Raw genomic sequence first — 19,631 nt, 5'->3', positions numbered from 1 at the left:
GAGTAAGAAGTTGCTAACCGGTATATGTTTCTCACGTGACATGAGCATTTCAAAACTGCGTCCATCTGTTTACATGTACTGGAGGTTAAAAAAGCACAACGATCTTAACATCTACCTGTAAAGACACGGTGTTTTTTGACAACACAAAACAAAAATGTGTGTCAGAAGTGGGATTCGAACCCACGCCTACAGAGTAGACTGCGACCTGAACGCAGCGCCTTAGACCGCTCGGCCATCCTGACTGCATAAGAATATTATAGAAGTCAGTGCCTTTATCTCATTTCCCACAGAGATGTTATTGATCGTTTCTCATGAAAAAGAATTTGTATTTACTCTCGGACGACTGCTCCGATAAAGAGGAAATCTAAGCAGTTAAGAAACAATTTGATCTCCCAACAAAAATGACTTTGTGGAGACAAAAACATGTCAGAAGTGGGATTCGAACCCACGCCTACAGAGTAGACTGCGACCTGAACGCAGCGCCTTAGACCGTTCGGCCATCCTGACTACATAAGAAATTGAATTGATTTGATTTAATTGCTACCAATAAATCCTGATTTTTTAGTTGTAGAAGTGTGCATTTTCACTAAGGGCTACTTGCCTTGTTGGATTCATAGAGGAATATAGGCGGACCAGGACCATAACTGACTAGTGTTCCAAACGGACCGATGATTCTATAGAGGAAGGAAGTAGCATTGGAATTTTTGGTTAAAAACGCCAAAAACGGAGAAGTCGCACACAACTAAGCAAACTGTTAAGAGACTATAGACAGTAAAAAAGAGGAATGATCGTTGCACTATACTTTAAAGGGGTTAGTAGTGCTGTCATTTGTTGTCGTATGTGGCATCGCAGAGTCGATTTATTAAGTAGTGTAAGAAGTGATACTGGAACTTTAAATGTGTTGAAGAATTCAATTTCCAAATAATTATTTACTCCTCAATTTTTAATTCCCAGAAATCTTCCAAAGCCTTTTCGCCTTATCTTTGGTATAAAGAGACTACATAAACTATAGAGCTCCTCTGGAAAGCAGAGCTTCTGCACTGAGCAGGACTACCCTCATTAAAGATGACAATAATAATAAAAATAAATAAAAATAATGAACCTACAAGGGGCTACAAATAATGTGTGAAGATGAAGCAGCACTGTTGATCACCACACACTTTAATAACATTTCTTGCCTGCATTCATTAGTGTACAGAGTTCTGGTACTTTCCGACCCTGCTTTCCTCGAGCTTCAACTCTTTTTAATTGTTCACACATATCTCTCTCTCATCTTTTGAAGACAAGTGGCATAAAAGGAAGTTTAAATACTGCGATAAATTGATACATTTCTATCTTAATAATCATGATATACTTAAATTCCAGTCAAAGCAACATATAATACATCAAATTTGATGGTGCATATAAAATGTATTTTTCGCCCGTATAAAACAGAACTTCAGAATGAAGTCAGTCTTACCGGATAGAGCAGTTATATCCATTGTCATCTGATTGCGTGTTATATAGTCGGAGACTTTGATAAAATTGCCATGTAGGAACTGGCAATACATAACTAAACATTATAGCAACTCAAATACAATATCAATATTAATAATCTGAAAACCAGCTACTGCAATTAACTTGGCGTATTTCATCAGTCAGGAAGCCCGGGATGAGTAAAGCGGGGGGGGGGGGGGGGCAGGGTACATGACGTTTACAGTTTGGTGACGTTATGTGTTACCGGACAGCTCCAAAGACTCACGTAGCCTACTAAATGAGAGTGCCAAACATGAATAAAACATTTTCTAGTATATATGGAAAACCGTAGGTGCCAAATTCCGATTGGGAAATTTTCCTTGGAAAGCGCGTTATGCACAACCGAAGCGGCAGTGACAAAGTGAAGAGATTGGTTTGTAATAGTACAGCAGTAGGCCAATTTCAAAGGAGGTTATATGGCTATTTACGCGATTGTCGGGTGATTAAGCATGGCGCATTTTGAACTCATCCCATCTAAACACTATCTTACTGTAGGGTAATAATAGACCATCATGGCATACCCAAAGAAATTTAAATGTATTTTATCAAATATACTTGTAAGCTATTGCACTGGCAGGTCCTTGAGGACCAAACTTCAACGTTTGCACCCGATTCCATTGCAGAGATTAATCATGGGTACCCAATTAAAATAAAATAGATGTAATATTGTGCATTCTAATGTATATTTAGGCTATAAATGAGTTTAACCATGAAACATCTTCAAATGTAATTGGATGTGCACTATTGACCACGAAAGTCACCATTTTAACATTTTTTTTAATATTATACCTAACAAGGACAAACGCCCAGTCAATTTGATGATGCATTGAGCTTGCGGGTGGGTAGCTATACAGGGACGGATCCAGGGAGGGGGGGGGGGGTTGGGGGTTAGGGAAAAACCTTCTTTTGTACGAAATGCCCTCCTAATTTGCAAGATCCACACAGACCCCGTATAGATCTACTCTGGATCGAGTTGAAGATTGTAATTATTGATTTGACCCAATGACACACCTTCCCCTTAGTCCTTTCCCCTATGACGGCCATCAATAATCGCCCAAGCATCAACAAACTTGCCAATTTTACCATTCCAGTCATTTCAATTTTGCTGAGAGTGAACACAAAAACTCCACTTAAATATCATTAGGGGTTCTGTTGCCCAGTGTCTTTGCAATTATGACATGTTGGGGTCTCTGCAGAAGCACTGATGCTGCCATTTTGGCTGCTATTGGGTTGCCATTTTGTAAAATTTCCTGCGCTCCGCGCCAACCGATGGTGGCGCTTCGTTTTATAGTTACTACCGTCATTTTAATTTTGCTGAAAGTGTACACGGAAACCCGACTTATCTACACGGCTAGGAGATGTTATTTCTGCTGGTAAGTGTTATAAGCTGGCCTGCCTTTTCGCAAAATAGTTCCCGGCCAACAAATGGTGGGGTCCTGCTTTGATGTCAAACTGTCTGCAACGCTATAATCTATTATGCAAGTTGTACTGCCCACTCCTGCATAGATGCTAGACAACGTTTTGCAAGTGAACACCACTGTTTTATAACCGTCCCCCCCCCCACAAATTCGTGAACCCCTGTAGGCTCCCTCCAGACACGTCCTACACTCAGTTGGAAAACTCTATTCAGTTTGAATTTTGGAGTTTCTTCACCCCCTAATCATCTGATCCTAGCTACGTCCCTGATTGGTTGTCCACAGATGATTGTGCAATTTGATGGTTAGGTATTGAAATAAATTTAACGAGAAATGTGAATTCTGAACAAATAATGGGCTCAAAACCTTGAAAAGTGGAACGGACGGGTACGTAGCATGCGACATAGAATCACTTACAAAAGCAATGATCCACGGGAGATGCGATGAGGTCGAGCATGATGTACATGGGTGACAATCTTCAAAAGGTAATGGATGAAAAATACTATTGGGCTGAGAACCAAAGTGTATTTCGGATTGGTCATTCTCATGCTCTGGAAGTGCAATTTCCGGTGATCTGGGTGTATCAAAACCAAACATTTCTTGTACGCTCCACACCAACTGGTGGTGGTGGCACTCCGCTTAGATATAGTAATTCGCGCCACCAAGTTTAGAAAATCCTGGATATACGTACGTGAACAAACCCCTCCCTTGGCAAAAACCTGGATCCGCCCCTGCATTGGTAATGGTTGCATGGGGCATTGGAACAATAATTCCACCCACGCTTTCCAACAGGAAGCAATGAGAACCATGACAAGCATCTACATGCGGTGCGCGCCGAAGAGCGTCAAAAAATAACATTCTTGAAGACATTTTAATTAGTAATGTTACTTCATTTTAAACTGCAAGAGCTTTATCCATTGCAGGCGCGTAGCCAGGAATTTGTCAAGGGAGGGGCGAAACTGTAGATTTGGCACTGCAAACTATCTAAGCGTAGCGCCACCATAGGTTGGCGCGAAGCGTACAAGAAAATTTTGGCTGAAAATGCCTCCCAGATCGCTGGAAATGGCACTTCCCAGGCCTTGTAAGTTGCATCTTAGCATTTCTCTTTTGAAAATACTAGCGATATCACAAAAAATTTTCAAAATTAAAAAAAAAAAAAATATGCTCAAGGGGGGGGGGGGGGCGGCTTCCCCCTTCTTCCCCCCTTGGCTACGCGCCTGATTCATTGTATTAAATCCCATCCTAATTTCTCTCGTCTCCTTGCCATTCGTTTTCCTTTTTTAGTTTTTGTTGTTGATCCACTCGCGGGGTTCCTGTGACAAGTTTTTGAAGAAGTTTGGGGAGGAGCACTATACCCCCCCTCCCCCTGCACCACCACACGGTAGCTATATACGCCCCTGGTTATTTGCTAGGTTCGACTTATATTGTTTAATGTGTTAGGTGAGGGGCCGGGTTGACAATGGGATGAGTGTATAACTATCCGGGATCCAGCGGTCGGCAGAATAGGGGCACATCAAGCATAACAACCTACCATCGGGTAAACTATGCACCAGATCAACGATAATGGGTGTGATGATCGGGTAAAAAGCAAGAGCGCCACTATTATTGAATCGACGATCAGCTGGCCTGGTAACATAAATAACTCTCATATTCAGAACACCAGACATTTGGCAAACTAAAGTCAAGTGACTCAAACCTCACGCTCTCTTCAAAGATAACCTGCCAGTGTTCATCTGCATATTTGGAGAAAGTTACAGAAAGGTTTGATGTAGACAACGGCTATGCGTTTCATCAATTATTTGATTGAGAAATGCCGCTCTCTTCTAATTTTTATGGTTATTACTAGATCGGTCTAGGCCTAGGCTATAGGCCGAAGTAATTACCTACGGTATAGCGGTATCAATTTGACGAATAGCAATTAATACTAGGGCCTAGTGTTCAACATAAAAGAAAACCACGACTCAATGTCACTCGGATTATTTCTGTCGTTGGCTGGAAGTTCACTATAAGTTAGTTTCTCAAATCGAATTGTTTCTCATGCCATTAGTGAAAAATTATTTAGCATAGCTACTACTAGTAGTGCTAGTACTATGTTATACTAAGGCCTAGGCTAGACCGAATTGCTGACGGAATGTTGCCATTGTATCCAAATAGCGCGAAATGATACGTACCGTTACTGTAGCATGTTCAGTTACAAATAGTATACAATACAGTTAGGTCAGGGATGTACAAATACACTTTGCGTTATATAACTAAGATTAAAAAGCCTCTCCTACATTTGTGTGCCCTGCACTGACACCGTGTTTTCAATTACCAAGTTAGAGATCTGAAAGAAATATACTATGAAACTGAAGCAGTTATGGTAGCTATATCATACTTTTTTTTCATACGTGCCCTTGGACTGTTGGAGCTGACCTAAAAAGAAAAAAAGGTAAAACCAGGTTAGGCTGTTGTCCTAGCACTTCTAAGCTATGCCAGTTCTGAAAACCTTCAGTTCAAGGCCATCAGTATTGATCTTATGATTGCACCCTGGAGAGGTTAAGTGAACATTTATCAATGTAACCATTTTGTTTTGGGTTAACTGGGGGTAAGTACAGTATATAAAAATATGGAAAGAACAGAGAACATAATTTCTTTGCTCTGTCACTGAAATGGACTTCACAACTTGAATTAGTTATAATCAGTATCAACTTATGTTCATTGCAGAATGGATGAATCAAGAGTTGACAAATGGAAGAAAGGTTGGGAAGCCGGATGGATAGACTTTCACATGCTTAAGGTGAACCAGTAAGTAAATTATTCCTATTGCATGTGTTATTCAACATGGAACATGTGCAATATTCAGCTTGGTGAGGTAGATAGTCAAATTACATGTGTACAGGAGGAAGCCATACAAATACTGAGGGAGTGGGGGTGGGGGGTTGGCAAAATGGAAAGTAAGTCTCAAATCAGTGCTAAGTGGGTCTCAAAAGTGAAGCCAAATTCGGTGTGGTCTTACAACCCCCCCTCCCCCCAAGAAGGTAATAGCAATAAAATAAAAAAGAATTGAGAAAACAAAATCATTCTCTCTGTTTCTCCTTTAATTCTACATTTCAAAGATATGGATGACATTAAGCTGAGAAAATGCTACAGCATTTAGGGGATTTACATTTCACTGAAGTTGAATTTTCTCTTTAAATCTGTGCTTTAAAATGGCTTCAAGAGAACAAGAAATATCTGCAAACACTGATGTTTTCGTCCCCAGGCTCCCCCAACGAACTTGGAATTCATACATTTCAGAGAACCGTAGTTTCTCTTTCTGACATTTGTGTTTTTGTACGTTAAAGTTGCTACAAGAGAAACAAAATATCACCAGATGCTCGTTACGAATTTTTGCTCGGCCAGCTACAGTAAGTGTAGTAAGTCTCAAAACAGCTAGTCAGTCTTGAAATCACTCTGCTCCTCCTTGTGAAATGGTGATTGTACAGTAAGCTCCTGTGTTTATGAAACCGTTGCTGTTCAATGTACACTTATATGATGTTCAGAGGAATGTCCACTTTCGATTGTTTCAAGCCATTATAATCACTCTTGCTATTAGCACCTTTTAAGCATAAAAGACATGTAGCTTTCAATAGATTCTTCAAGACATGATAAATACATGTATTTTCTGTTCTGTTTCAGTTCATTAGTTAAGTACTATGGAAAGCTCACTGGGGGTAAAAAGGGTCTGAGATTCTTTATTCCTTTATGCGGTAAAACTCTGGACATGAAATGGTAAGTTATTGAGTTGGATTTATTATCTTCCAATAGACATGTATGTTACATCCCATCTTTGATAAATGTTCGGCTTCCTTCATGTCTTTATTTTGATCAACTTTTTTATTTGAAACTGGAATACATATCTTGGCACAAAAAGGAATAATATTTGGGTTACTGAAAAATAAATTTAAACAAAAAGGGAGCAAAAGTAAAGGAGATCTGAAGAAGCCATAGTTTCTTAAAGGATTGTCACTCATCACTAGTGGTAGTACCCTATGAATTGTGGTCATAAAACAAAATTCAAACTTATCTTTCAATATAGCCGCAGGTCCTCACAAATCATGACATATATAAATAGAACTCCAAATGGTTTGGCAAACTGTCAATGTATATAGGGTTACACTCTCTCTAGTGAGGACAACTAATTTCTTTTTCTTGTTTGCTACCCCTGTAATTCATGTTTACAATACTCTGCAAGGGAGTGATTAATTACACAGATCTGCCTTTTATAATTGACAAATCAGCTTTAAATGCATCACCCTCCCTCCTCCTGTGGTGTGACTAAAGTGTACACACAGCCCCAAGTTAACCTACTGTACATCGCAGCGATGAGATTTCTTGGACTAATCGGGTATTACTTGTAGGGGATACCATCGGGATCACAAGGTTCCAGTCTCGATGTAAGGAGACTGGGGTTGAGAGGTGGATCCAGTTGTTTAGTTCACATGTTTAGGATTGGTCTTAGGTCTAAAGATACTCACATTGGTTGATAACGTGAGAACAGTGTATTACACAATGATTTCCCAGGTATGGCCTTAAAGCTATGGAATGCAATGATGAAGTGCTAGTCAATGCGCATAATACCACAGGCCTACCAGTATCAATACATTACAAGAAACAAAACTTGAAAACCTTAAAGGTCAAGTGACATGTAACAGATTTCCTTCAAACTTACACAAATTGAAAAGCTACATATCAAAACCCTATATTCCAAATTTGGAGTTCCACAATTGTTTCTTTGCTGTTTTAATTAAGTTAATAACCAAGCTAATTCCGAAAGATAATGACGTCACGCGGGAACCGCCAATGTTACCAAAACTAAGTATGCCTAATATGCTAACCGAGATCAAAGCCGTAAACAATACGTCACGAACAGTAAACAAAATATCAGATGAGAATGGGTGCACAACAGTACAAGAAAGTTTCGTGTTCGTCAAATACTGTATACAGCGATAGCTTAGTACCAGCGCACTCAGCCAGCCTAGCTGCCTGTAAGTAGAGATTGGCTTGGACATTCGAGCGAATCTTATGTGTGCAGTGCGCCCTTCACCAGTTAAAGTTTCGATTCCTATCGCCTATCCGCGCAACTTGGACTTGGAACACCAACAGCTCGCCGTCTACAAGACAATGCCGTTCCTTCTCTATTTGGAGAAAGTATCTTCAAATCTCGAGGAGATATAGAAACAAGTAGACCAGTAGTTGCGAAGCTGGATCGGAAAAGAGTAAGTGTATTTTCTGGCCTAGGCCTACTACAACAATGACTAACTTGGTATTATTACTATCTTACAGTAGGCTAATTTTTATAATTTCGTTCAGTTAGTTAGGCCCTAAATTAGGTACGGCGACGATAAAGTTAGGCGTAGGCTAGGGCTATATTAACTTTCATTTGTGGTACATCATGAAAAATCCAGAATAACAAGCATAAGATGTTTACATGTCATTTTGCCCAATATTATAATGTGCTCCCACCTATCTATATACTCAGAGTCATAGCTCATATGTTTCACAGTTAATGACATCCTTATATTTTGCCATTTTTGTTGGTAGGGCTGCAATTTTTGTTGCAAGAGAAAACGCTTGTGACAGGTACTTTCAAACATATCAAACTGCTTTCTTAAATGAACTTTCATAACTTCCTTGTTATTTTCTTTCCCAATTTTCAATACTTAGATTAATCTAGAAGCTGTTCTCCAACCAACTGCAGTGAAAATAAAGGCAGGATTCTGCAGAATGTACATCTCCATCTAAAGGTAGCATGATCTTATAGACATGTGCTTGATATTACCGAAAAACAGTTGGGAAATGGGAAAGGGGAGGGTGGTGACAGGCATTAAAGATTTAAGTAGTCAGTTTTGAACGGGATACAAGGAATCTCCACCAGTAAAACATTGAGGCATGTATATGGGGGGGGGGGGGCAAGCTACCAGACAAAAAGGAGGCACGGGGGTTGGGGGGAGAAAATGTGGTAGAGAAGTGTAAGCTAGGGTAATAGAAGGAAGAATGGAAAACGTTCATACATCTATAGAGTATTCTATAGCAGAAGTGAGTACAGGGGCCAAAATTTAGAAACAGTACTCGTAGAAAGCAAAATAGCAATTAAAACTGCACATCGGGCAGGCTGACTAGGGGATAATATACATTGTCTTTTATCCATCATATCCGCCTGCCTGACGAGAGTGGTTGAGGAGGCTATACCTGATGGCTTCACAGGAAAATATAAAGTCTACAGCTATAGTTACTGAGTAAAGGGAGATTACATTGTAGTATACTATATGAAACCAAGCTGAAGTCATTTGCAATGCTCATGGTGTGAGTGGCCCATATTTTTGCAGCCACATAAAGCAGGAGGATATGCTCTCCTTCAGAAAAGATAAGTGAACCATCTAGGCAGCTGACCCCTGTCCAAGAGCAGCCTACTGTATGTGTGTGGTATAATAAGCGTTTATTCTAATTTTCAGTGAATGTAACACATGTAGAAGTCCAGTGTTCACTGGTCCCCCTACCACCATTGAAGTTGCTGACTGGACCAACAGAGACAAGAACACCATCAAAGCAACCAGGGCCATCTCACAGTGTCGATGATGGTCCGTCTGCTGCTGTGGCATCCACATCGGGATACACCGAAAAACCGCCAGGTAGTCCGGACTACACTCCATCAGTTAACTCATCTGAACATGACAAAGATGACCCTTCAAGGTAATTTTCAAGATTGATAGTAGATTAGTCTGGAAAATCAATTGGTGCCATAACTTTCTGGAAAGAGGATCATTATTAATTTTGACACCAACACTGTGGGGCAGTCTGGAATGTGTGGTGAGGCCATCAGTCTTTACTTCAATTAGCATATACATACTGTATCTGGTAGAGTTGTCACAGCTGTATGTGAACAAGAAATAAAGGCAAAAACAAGTAGTTGGATTTAACAGAGTATATTATATCTTCACTTGGCTGGATATCTGCTACTGAATACAAATGGTGAAAGTTGCATCTTATACACTCTTTTACCATGGATTACAAGGGGATGGGACAGGATGTTACTCTGTCCACATGCTTACTTTACTACATAAACAGTGGTTAAGCTACTGAGACAATGACCACACATCCTGCTGAAGATTACATAATCCATAATATTAGGTGCACAAACAGGTGTAGAGTTTTTGTTGTAATCAGTAAAAAATATATTGGAATTGTTCAGGCACAAGTTGTCAGGTAAAACCTGACCCATGTATCCACACCAATTGAGGTGTACTCAGCTGTCGCCTTAGTTGGGCATCCAAAGACTTGACCGACAACTGTGCCATGCCTATTGACAGAAATGGAGTGATTGGAATGCCTCTATCTAAATGGTATGTTTTTATGAATTATTATTATATTATTCTTCATATCTTTACTATTCTACAGATTATGTATGGGAACTTCTTGACTGCTTGCAACAACTTCTGCAGAAGTGAAACTCTGGGAGAGGAGTGTCCTGTTCCTGTCAGAAAAGAGCCCCCACCCCTTGAAAGCTCCTATGTTCATCCGAACAATGAGGATGCCATAAAACAACACCGAAGCAGATTTTAATAGCTTTGCTGAAGTACTGTAGTTGATGGCCTCCCAAGTTCTAATTTTGTTTCATTGTAGTGGGGAGCAATGGCCTCTGTGAATCGTCTGTTCACATGGTGTATGGCACAGCTGTAGAGCAGTGTTAATTAACAGGTCGCTACCAGCCTTTAGGGAAGTTGCTAGTTTTACATTCAAGTTTTACTTACATCTGGTTTCCATTGTAACTAACTATTAGTAATGATAACATTATATTTAAAAAAAGTTCCAATGACAAGTATTCCTTTCTAGAGAGCTTAGACTTCATAAATATAAATTTCATGCTGACTTACTATTTGTATGCAACTTTGGTGTTTCAAACATGTTGCCATTTTTGTGTTTTTCTCAAAAAGAATTGACAGAAATTTGCTGTTTGTTCCCCGCATGGGATAAAATGTGATTTTTTTAATCTCATTTATGATCAAGTAACCTTGATATTCCATGGATTAATGAACAATTTCAGATTGATTCTTATTACACTTTTATTAAAATGAAAGCCTAAGCTCTCCAGATCCCATTGACATAGTGGTTTAGGGTACTTTATTCAAACTATTCTTCTATTTTAACCTAGTATATTTGAGATTTCAATCATCCAGATTTTGTTGGCAGGCTACTAGAAGTGACAGCTTTGCTTACAAGAGAGAATACATACAAAAAATTAACTTGAGTTTTTATTATTTATTACTGTTATGTACTTCCCAAACTTGAAAATGTAAAATTTCATCCAAGATTGTATTTAATACCATGAACCAGAAAATTGTAAGCTGGAATTCCAAAATGTTCACCATTCAGCCACAAAACAGACAGGACTGAACCCTGTTTCTATAAAACTTTGCAGAAATGATACTATGACTTGGCATAAACAGTCCACATTCTTACAGTCTTGATAATTTAAATCCTTCATACTGTTCGGATGGTAAAGCTTCTCTAATCCTCCTTACTGCATAGGATGGGAGAACAACACAAATCTCCTTCCCTAAAAACTGCTAGCTCATCCGTGCAAGTTGTCTGTATGCTGTGTGTCTGTATTTCCTGTAAAATAATCATATGAAAACCAGCTATAAAAGATGAAGACACACAAAAGCTTGGTAGCCATCTGGGGACGTCAATTTTAAAATAAATTTCTATATGATTTCCAGAATTTGCTTGGCCCCTAAATCTGCCTCCCCTAAAGTAAGCCTAGCTATGCCATTTATACAAACTGATCATTGTATCTCGGGGACTAAAATTTGTAAATGGATCGTGCACAAGCATGGTGGACATTTTTTGTGTGGCATTTGGTTCCATGGCTCAGTGTTAATGACTACTTTGTCAGTCAGCATGATAAGGGTTAACCTCAAGGGCATTACACCAGTTTTTGGACAAAATGACCTAATCAGAAGCAGGTTTTGAACATGGTGCACAAATTTTCTTGATCAAATCTATATCTTAATGTTATTCCTTTCACAACGAAACAAAACTAAACTATGAATACACCCTCTGTATTGTTACATCTTTCAACAGCAGGTCAGAGCAATGAATAAAGGTAAACAACAAAAATAATGTATTCTATACTTACTCTTGGATCCTGTTTTCCTGTGCACGTCCACCATACTGTTGACGGTACATGTAGTAGGCTGTCTGAAGAAACAATGGGTTCAGGCACATAGCTTCAAAACCTGGGTGTAAGGTGATGCATGCAGCACCTTCTTCATCCATCACAGTCCTTATCTATTTCGCTGCAGCATCTACACTCCCTTGCTGTAGGCATCACAGCACATTGGCCACAATGACACCTGTAAACAATACAAACCAGTTCAAATAATAAAGAGCCAATTCAATGACTTCATACCAACCTCAATTATTGGGGCATACTGTACTAACATGTCAAAATAGAAAAGGGGCACCTCTGAAGGGCAATCTACCGTTGAAGCTCCTTACAAGTAACATCATTAGTAAGGAGGGGGTAGCCTCTTCTGAGAAGTCTTGCCTCTGTTGGGACAATGCTGCAAAGGTAAATAAAACAGGCCGATGTTGCCTCGTTTTCAACTCTTTCCCACTTCTGAATCCATTCCCTAGATTGAGAAAATCTGGTTATGAAATTAGCTCAAGCGGAAATGACAAAAAGCTGGTGTGAGGTGCCACCTTCTCCCTCCCCCCACCCTTTCCCTGATTTGTGGTAACTTCACTAATTTGCCACTAGGCCTACAACTGCTAGGAAATTAATAATAGGCCACCTCTGAATTTGTTGTGCACTCTTCCAATTGGCTCCTTCAATCTACTAACCAAATGAAATATGTCTGTGTGACATATTCCTGGGGCATGTGCTGCCACAACTTTTAAGGAAAATAGTAACTTCCTTAACATAACTCGACCGCACATTCATGTTAATTTTTGCTGCCCCATCAACAAATTGGCTAGCTAAGTGTATGAGCAAAGTTAGGAAACATTTATCGGTTCTAGGCCTAACTAGTGACACAACTATCCTATATACAGTATAGTACGCTTGGCGTAACGTTACCGTTATATTCCGTCAAGACGATCAATTTCGACATCGCTGTCCGATCCCGCTTCCTCTTCGCTGGTCTCCGGTTCGAACATGTAGGGAAAAACTTCCCCACGATCGTCCACCATGTCCTCCATTTCCCTTACTTCTTCGCCGTTGCTATCTAAATACTGTGTGTCAATGCCACCGGCAGCCATTTCGCGATATGTATAAGCTATGCTGTGCTGTGTATATATGCGTACTACAGTGCGTGTATAGAAACTGTATGTGGTATAGCAATAAGCATGCAGTTCCAAGCGACGATATCATGCACTTTCGACTTGGTAAACAAATGACGTCATTTGTTTTCGGCTTTCCCTGAACGAGTCAATCTAGCCGATTTTTGCGGAGTTTATGTTGCTTGATAGGAAGAAAATGCAAGGAATTTATGAAAAAAGAAGTCAATGGATGTTTTGTTCGATGTCTTATGTATCAATTTGTGATTTTTCATCTTAATCCAAATCTTAACTTTCTTGTAACAGACTGCTGAAAAAGGTAATATTTTCGAGAAGTTTGAGATTTCTCCATACCCAATGCACTGCGCAGAACATATACAGTTTGCACTCTTCTGCGCTCCCCCGTGACGTCACTGAATCCATTACGTAATAGTACTTTTTACCGATTTCTACCCCTTTGGAGACGGAAAAAAATCGCGGTGTTGGGTTTTTGTTAATGTAAGAATTGTTAAGTTTAATATTATGTAAAGTCAAGTCTACGTGTCGCTTGACCTTTAACCCATCATTTGTCTGGGCTCATTGCTCCAGTGAGTAATAACACTAATGTATGAAGACAAGTATGTTGTTGTGTGTTTTGGTAGAAACCATGGTTTTTCAAAACAAAATTATTAAATGTATGTTTATAATTTGTGATGCTTCTTTTCATTTCTTGCACAGATAAACAAGGATTAAGTTTTTCTTAACTATGCGTTCTATCCTCATTACTGGAGCTAACAGAGGAATCGGTCTTGAACTGATCAGAAAAATTGTGACTGAGAAAAATCCTCAACATGTCTTTGCAGGCTGCAGAAATATTAACAAGGCCGAGGTAAATTCTGTTGACCTTAATAATTTCAAATATATTACAATCTAAGGTATGGTACAAACTAATCTATTGACCATAAGCTGTATTTATTTCCTCTTTTCATTTATATTGTTTTAATTTTCACAGGTACTACAGCAGTTTGCAGCCTCAAATTCAACTGTGAGAGTACTCGAACTTGGTAGGAACTCAGGTTTACCGTATATATTACCTACTGCCAGCTGTGAATTGTATCTAAGTTTCAAGCTTTGCTTGTTGAAATGAAATTGTATTCCAAATCAGAAACAAAATGCTTAAGGAAGACCACAATGGCATTTAGTTTATTTTAGATGAGTATAACAGTAACACTCAGATTGAATAATCACAATTAGCAGATTGAATAATAACAAGCAATTGCCGCTGAGAGAAAACTATAATATTTATCATACATTCACATGTGCGCAAGCTTCTGTGTGTGGTAGGAGTAGTAAATTATAGTACAGTATGTGTTGATGAAAGATATATATATTTTTTTTAAACTTTCTATCCATTTTAGATGTAACCAAGGATGCAACAGTGGACGCTGCAGTGTTACAAGTTTCTGATATTGTTGGTAATGAAGGTCTTGATGTTCTCATCAACAATGCAGGAATCTATAATACAGAACCACTAGAAAATACCAGCAGGAATATGATGCAGTCATACTTTAATGTGAATGAGACAGGTCCTTTAATCATTACACAGGTATGAGGTTGATACGAGAGTATTTGGCAACATTGTCAATAAATTAATTGCAAGCAAAGATACAACCACATTCACCATGTTATGCCAACTTGTTGTGTTATTTTTGCAATCGTTTACTTTGGGTAATTATGTTTAACTGGAAACTATTGCGTTCATTGATCAGAAATGTCTGTCTTGTCTTTTCCAATTTTCCCCAGAAATTTCTCCCTCTTCTAAGACAAGGGTCTATATCTCATCCTGCGTCTTCATTGGGTGGCCATAATTCTGTTCTCAATTTGACTTCTGGCTATGGAAGTATTGAAGGAAATACTTCTGGTGGCATATATTCCTATAGAGCATCTAAGGTGTGTTGTGGATAAACATCATCATCATAAAAATGAATGTTCGTTGTTTATATCATAATTTGAAATGTCTTATAATTGAAATACATTTTGGTAGCATCTTAACATTGTAAGAATGGACATACATTGCTGTTGGGTCTTACTGTTGCAAGAATTGAAAGCATTGTTGTGGGGTGTTACTGTTATAAGAATTGAAACATATGGTTGTGGGTGTCTTACTGTTGTAAGAATTGAAATACATTGTTGTGGGGTCTTAATGTTGTAAGAATTGAAATAGATTGTTGTGGGGTCTTACTGTTGTAAGAATTGAAATAGATTGTTGTGGGGTCTTACTGTTGTAAGGATTGAAATACATTGCTGTGGGGGTCTTACTGTTGTAAGAATTGAAAGACATTGTTGTGGGGTCTTTCTGTTGTAGTATCGAATAGCATCATGAAATTGAGCAAACTCAACTGAAAAAAATCTGCTTTCAATCATTGCGATGAAATATTTAGACATTTTTCCGGCTATTTGTTACTGAGGCCTTTGATACCACCACCAACATATGATAAAACTATACCTGTCATTTATTTTGAGTGCTGTTTGTTGAAATTAACATATTTACCTGCATTAACGTAATTTGTAAAACACAATATTTTGTTTACTCTCAAATCTTAGACAATGACATTATTTCACAATGGTTTTTAATAATTGAATATTTTTAACTCTTTTCCGTTTAGGCTACTTTAAACATGATTACTAAGTCACTAAGCATTGATTTAAGACCTGACAACATCATGGCAGTGGCACTGGATCCTGGCTGGGTACAGACTGACATGGGTGGAAGCTTTGCATCCTCAACGACAGAGGAATGTGTCAAAAGGTTACTACAGGTCATTGAAAGTTTATGTGAAAAAGAGAATGGGAAAATTGTAAGCTATAAAGGCAACATTTTACCATTTTGATGGCAATGTCATTTTTAAAATTTTGTGAATAATATTTGTGTCATTAACAATTTATGTGTAAATAAAGCTTTTAGAAATTATTTTGCCTATATGATATGCTAAGAAAAGTGTATGAATTTTATACAAAGTAGTAGCCTACATTTATGATCTTTTTCATACATAAACACCTATGTTAAATGATGTTCTAGATTCTAGGATTCACCGTGCGTAAGTGACATCAGTGCAATGCCCAGTGAGTATTGATTCCATATCTTTTGTAAACCCAAATGTATTTTCATGTGTTAATTATTACACAAAAGCTGATATGGTGGTTGGTTTGCTGGAACAGACAAACTACTGTGGCTCATAAGAATTATGTACCAGATTAACATGATCATATATGATCGTGTAAATCTGGTAAATGTTTGTATTTTAGATCCTCCTGCAAACAGGAACTCGGGAAGAAGCCATCACTTGCATATCAAAGCCACAGCTGACCGAAGTCAGTCTCTAAGATTCATATTTTAACGTCCATGATTATAAATGGTCAATTGTCACCAACTCTGTAACTGGACGACATACATTAATCTGGGAGTGACTCAAAATCAGGACCTTATGATTGAAAGGCACCGGCGTTAACCACTGAGCTAACACTCCAAAAATAATTCTTAATCGGTTGTATTTTACCCAAAAATAAACATCATGATAAAATGGCTTTGTAAGAATCAAAATAAGCAAGTATATAAGTAAATTGATACTTTGTTTAACCACACATGAAATGATACTTAATATGCAACAAGTATCCCATTAATGTAATTAAACATGTTAACATAAATATTGTTTTCAAATTATTAAATGAGTTTAACTGGTAATGTCCAACATGTGAGTATTATTTCTTTTTGAAGGGAAGGTGGAATGTGAGAAGGAGCTATAGTGAAGGGGCAGCAATCTTCACATAAAAATTCTATATCGTTTTGCATCTTTTCAATAGAGCAATCATGTATACACTTGGGTACTCTAAAAACACAGCGGGCTACATAATAGGAAGATCGCTTATTACTGATTATCTGTCAATATTTCATTCCTGGATGTAATTTTGGTATTAACTATGATTATACCATTGACCTTGAAGAGGATGATGCTAAGTTGGACTTCCAATTATTTTTTTAAATGAGGACATTTTTACTCCACTAACTGTAAGAAATGATGTAACATACCATTCGTATCTTTCATAACCTATACTTGGTTGGAGACTGATTCGAAATAAACCAAATTGTTGACTATTTGATTGTCCAAACTTATTGAAGTTTCTTTCATTTTCTCCTCGTTCTACAAAGGGTTTTTATCGCGGGGTAAATACTTTCCTGTTGTTTGATATCCATGATTATAGCGATTCCGTTTCTTTAGAAAGACTTGTAAACACGGATTCTTGCTTAAGAATCACATGCAGGTTATCAATTATTAATGTGACTGCAACGTATCAACCTTATACACGAGATACATCTATGTGAGGCGTAATAGAAACATCTTTAGAAGCAACTTTATCAACAGAATCAACATTCGCGACTTTTAGGTACGCAAGATTTTAGCTGGTTTTAGTTATGGCTGATTTAGTAGTTTTGTGTAAAAATATTGTTCTTTCGAGAACAACCCTGCAGCTTAATGTATCACCATCTGACAGAATCAATACCATGCACTCATGTGAGGAAGAACCATATCTATCCGTTTGCTTTCAGGATGCCATGGCAACAGATATAGTTCTTTCTTCGGATATCAGGCTGTATTCCAACTGAAAGCCACTGACGAAATAGACAGAAAGACCAATACTTCATTCCTCAATGCATACCAAATACTTATATAGGTATATTCATACCGTACGTGAGACTATCTTTAATTTACTGAGTGGCGTTTTATTGATTTTTCATTTCATGTTTATTCCAAGACTTTAGAAAATGTGGAACGTTCTGCTTCTGAATTTAACTCCAGAACTTTGGCATTACAAGTTAATAATTTGTTTTTACATGTTTTTTGGTAATTCCTTATACAAGAATGATAAATGTTACTGGCATACCAATGTATGTACAAATGTCAACTATGCAATAGCCGCAGAGCTAAGATAATGCAACAGTACCCAAATTTGGGTTTTATCCATTATATAAAGAGATAACAGAACATTTTCCTCTAATGGTGTGTGCAAAATGAACCATGATAAATAGTACAGTCTCTGTGACAAAAGACAGTTGAGCTGCAAAATCACTCACCATGTTCTAGTTAGTAAAATACAACTGTCTCTGATATCTTAACAAGGGAGGCTTCGGGTTCTACAATCCTAAAAGATGATACTCAGTACACCATCGAAAACCTCAATGCATTTTGAATTCTGGTGGAATACCGGTTGGACTATTTGACACACAGTTGTCAATAACATCACTCATTCCGGTAGCAGACATTTAGTACAGAAACTAGCCAAACATTTCCGATAGAGTCCAGGCGGTTGAACTCAGTGGCGTAGCCAGGATTTTTTTCAGTGGGGGGGGGGGCGTTGGTGGGCTTGACCGTTTCCTGGGAGGGCGTCTTTTTACTATCTAAGCGGAGCGCCACCATGGGTTGGCGCGCAGCGTACGGGAATTTGTTTAGGCCTCCTAGATCGTTGGAAATGACACTTCCCAGGCCTTGTAAGCTGCTCTAAAGTTTTCTCAACACCCTTTATTTTGAGATCCCATGTCTTGATATGGTCATCAAATAGTTTAGTGAAATAGAAGGAAAAAAAAACAGTCTGGTAAGATACTTTGAAATATCATGACATATCTTTTGTGAGTTTGACACAGGCATTGACATTTTTCGACAAATCTGCAAATTGCGCGTGGAAAATAAGGAAAGATTGACTGGGCTTTCAGAAAAGTAACATACTGAAATTGCCGAACTATATGTCAAACTGACGTCAAAGATTGCGTCTGAAATATTATTAGGGTGATAGACTGATTGGCCGGTAGTTCTCAGCGATAGTATTGTCTCCTTTCTTGAAAATTTGGTCTTTTATCGGTTATAAGAGCATCAGGGTACGTCCCTGCAGAAGTGAAAACCCGATTGAAATTGTAACAGAGGTATTGAGACAATGACGCGAGCAATGATGTGAGAAACCTGTATGATGTCAGCAATTTTTACCTTTGAACATCTTCTTTGGCATTCCAGTACCTGGAAACCATCTTTCTATAACGGTATAGTATAGGTCACTAGCTTGTTTCATCAGTTAATGTGCATTATTATACGTCTTATTTGTTGTTTACAATTTTTAATGTTTTGAGCTCTTGTTATCAACCAATTTCCATTGTATTTTTATATGATTGGCTGAATAAATATCTATCTATATCTACATCTACTGGTTACATGATCCTGATTGGCTGTTTGTATTAGTATTTATCCAGGCGCGTAGCTAGGAATTTGCCAAGGGTGGGGCTACCTGTAGGCAAATTATCAGAACCGTAGATTCGGCATTGGAAACTATCTAAGCGTAGCGCCACTATGAAATGCCTCCCAGATCGCTGGAAAT

The 19,631-nt window shown here is 38.3% G+C and overlaps 1 protein-coding gene, 1 long non-coding RNA gene and 2 other non-coding genes across 6 annotated transcripts; 1 reads left to right on the top strand and 3 right to left on the bottom strand.

Annotated features, from left to right (window-relative positions):
* Positions 1-159: 159 nt before the first annotated feature.
* Positions 160-242, bottom strand: Trnal-cag (transfer RNA leucine (anticodon CAG)). The gene has a single exon. It is a non-coding gene; the product is annotated as a tRNA-Leu (tRNA).
* A 182-nt stretch (positions 243-424) lies between these two features.
* Positions 425-507, bottom strand: Trnal-cag (transfer RNA leucine (anticodon CAG)). Its single transcript has one exon. It is a non-coding gene; the product is annotated as a tRNA-Leu (tRNA).
* Positions 508-4,428: 3,921 nt separating this feature from the next.
* Positions 4,429-17,364, top strand: LOC139981274 (C-signal-like). Of its 3 annotated transcripts, none has more exons than XM_071993527.1 (8): positions 4,429-4,691; positions 5,637-5,709; positions 6,591-6,683; positions 13,950-14,100; positions 14,224-14,275; positions 14,630-14,817; positions 15,015-15,161; positions 15,878-17,364. In XM_071993527.1, the coding sequence occupies exons 4-8, from the start codon at positions 13,978-13,980 to the stop codon at positions 16,100-16,102; spliced, it is 735 nt and encodes a 244-aa protein (XP_071849628.1). In that variant the 5' UTR covers positions 4,429-4,691; positions 5,637-5,709; positions 6,591-6,683; positions 13,950-13,977; the 3' UTR covers positions 16,103-17,364. The 3 variants fall into 3 exon arrangements, with proteins under 3 accessions (XP_071849628.1, XP_071849624.1, XP_071849625.1); XM_071993523.1 differs by having other exon boundaries at positions 5,637-5,717; XM_071993524.1 differs by lacking the exon at positions 4,429-4,691 and adding an exon at positions 4,699-4,939 and having other exon boundaries at positions 5,637-5,717.
* LOC139981281 (uncharacterized) lies at positions 9,862-13,773 on the bottom strand. Its single transcript, XR_011797819.1, has 3 exons — positions 13,033-13,773; positions 12,091-12,307; positions 9,862-11,564 (listed from the first exon to the last, which is right to left on the bottom strand). It is a non-coding gene; the product is annotated as an uncharacterized lncRNA (long non-coding RNA).
* Positions 17,365-19,631: the final 2,267 nt, after the last annotated feature.

Source organism: Apostichopus japonicus, chromosome 15, assembly GCF_037975245.1.
Source record: "Apostichopus japonicus isolate 1M-3 chromosome 15, ASM3797524v1, whole genome shotgun sequence".
Classification (NCBI taxonomy): Eukaryota; Metazoa; Echinodermata; class Holothuroidea; order Aspidochirotida; family Stichopodidae; genus Apostichopus; species Apostichopus japonicus.
This window is presented reverse-complemented; position numbering and strand designations above follow the sequence as displayed.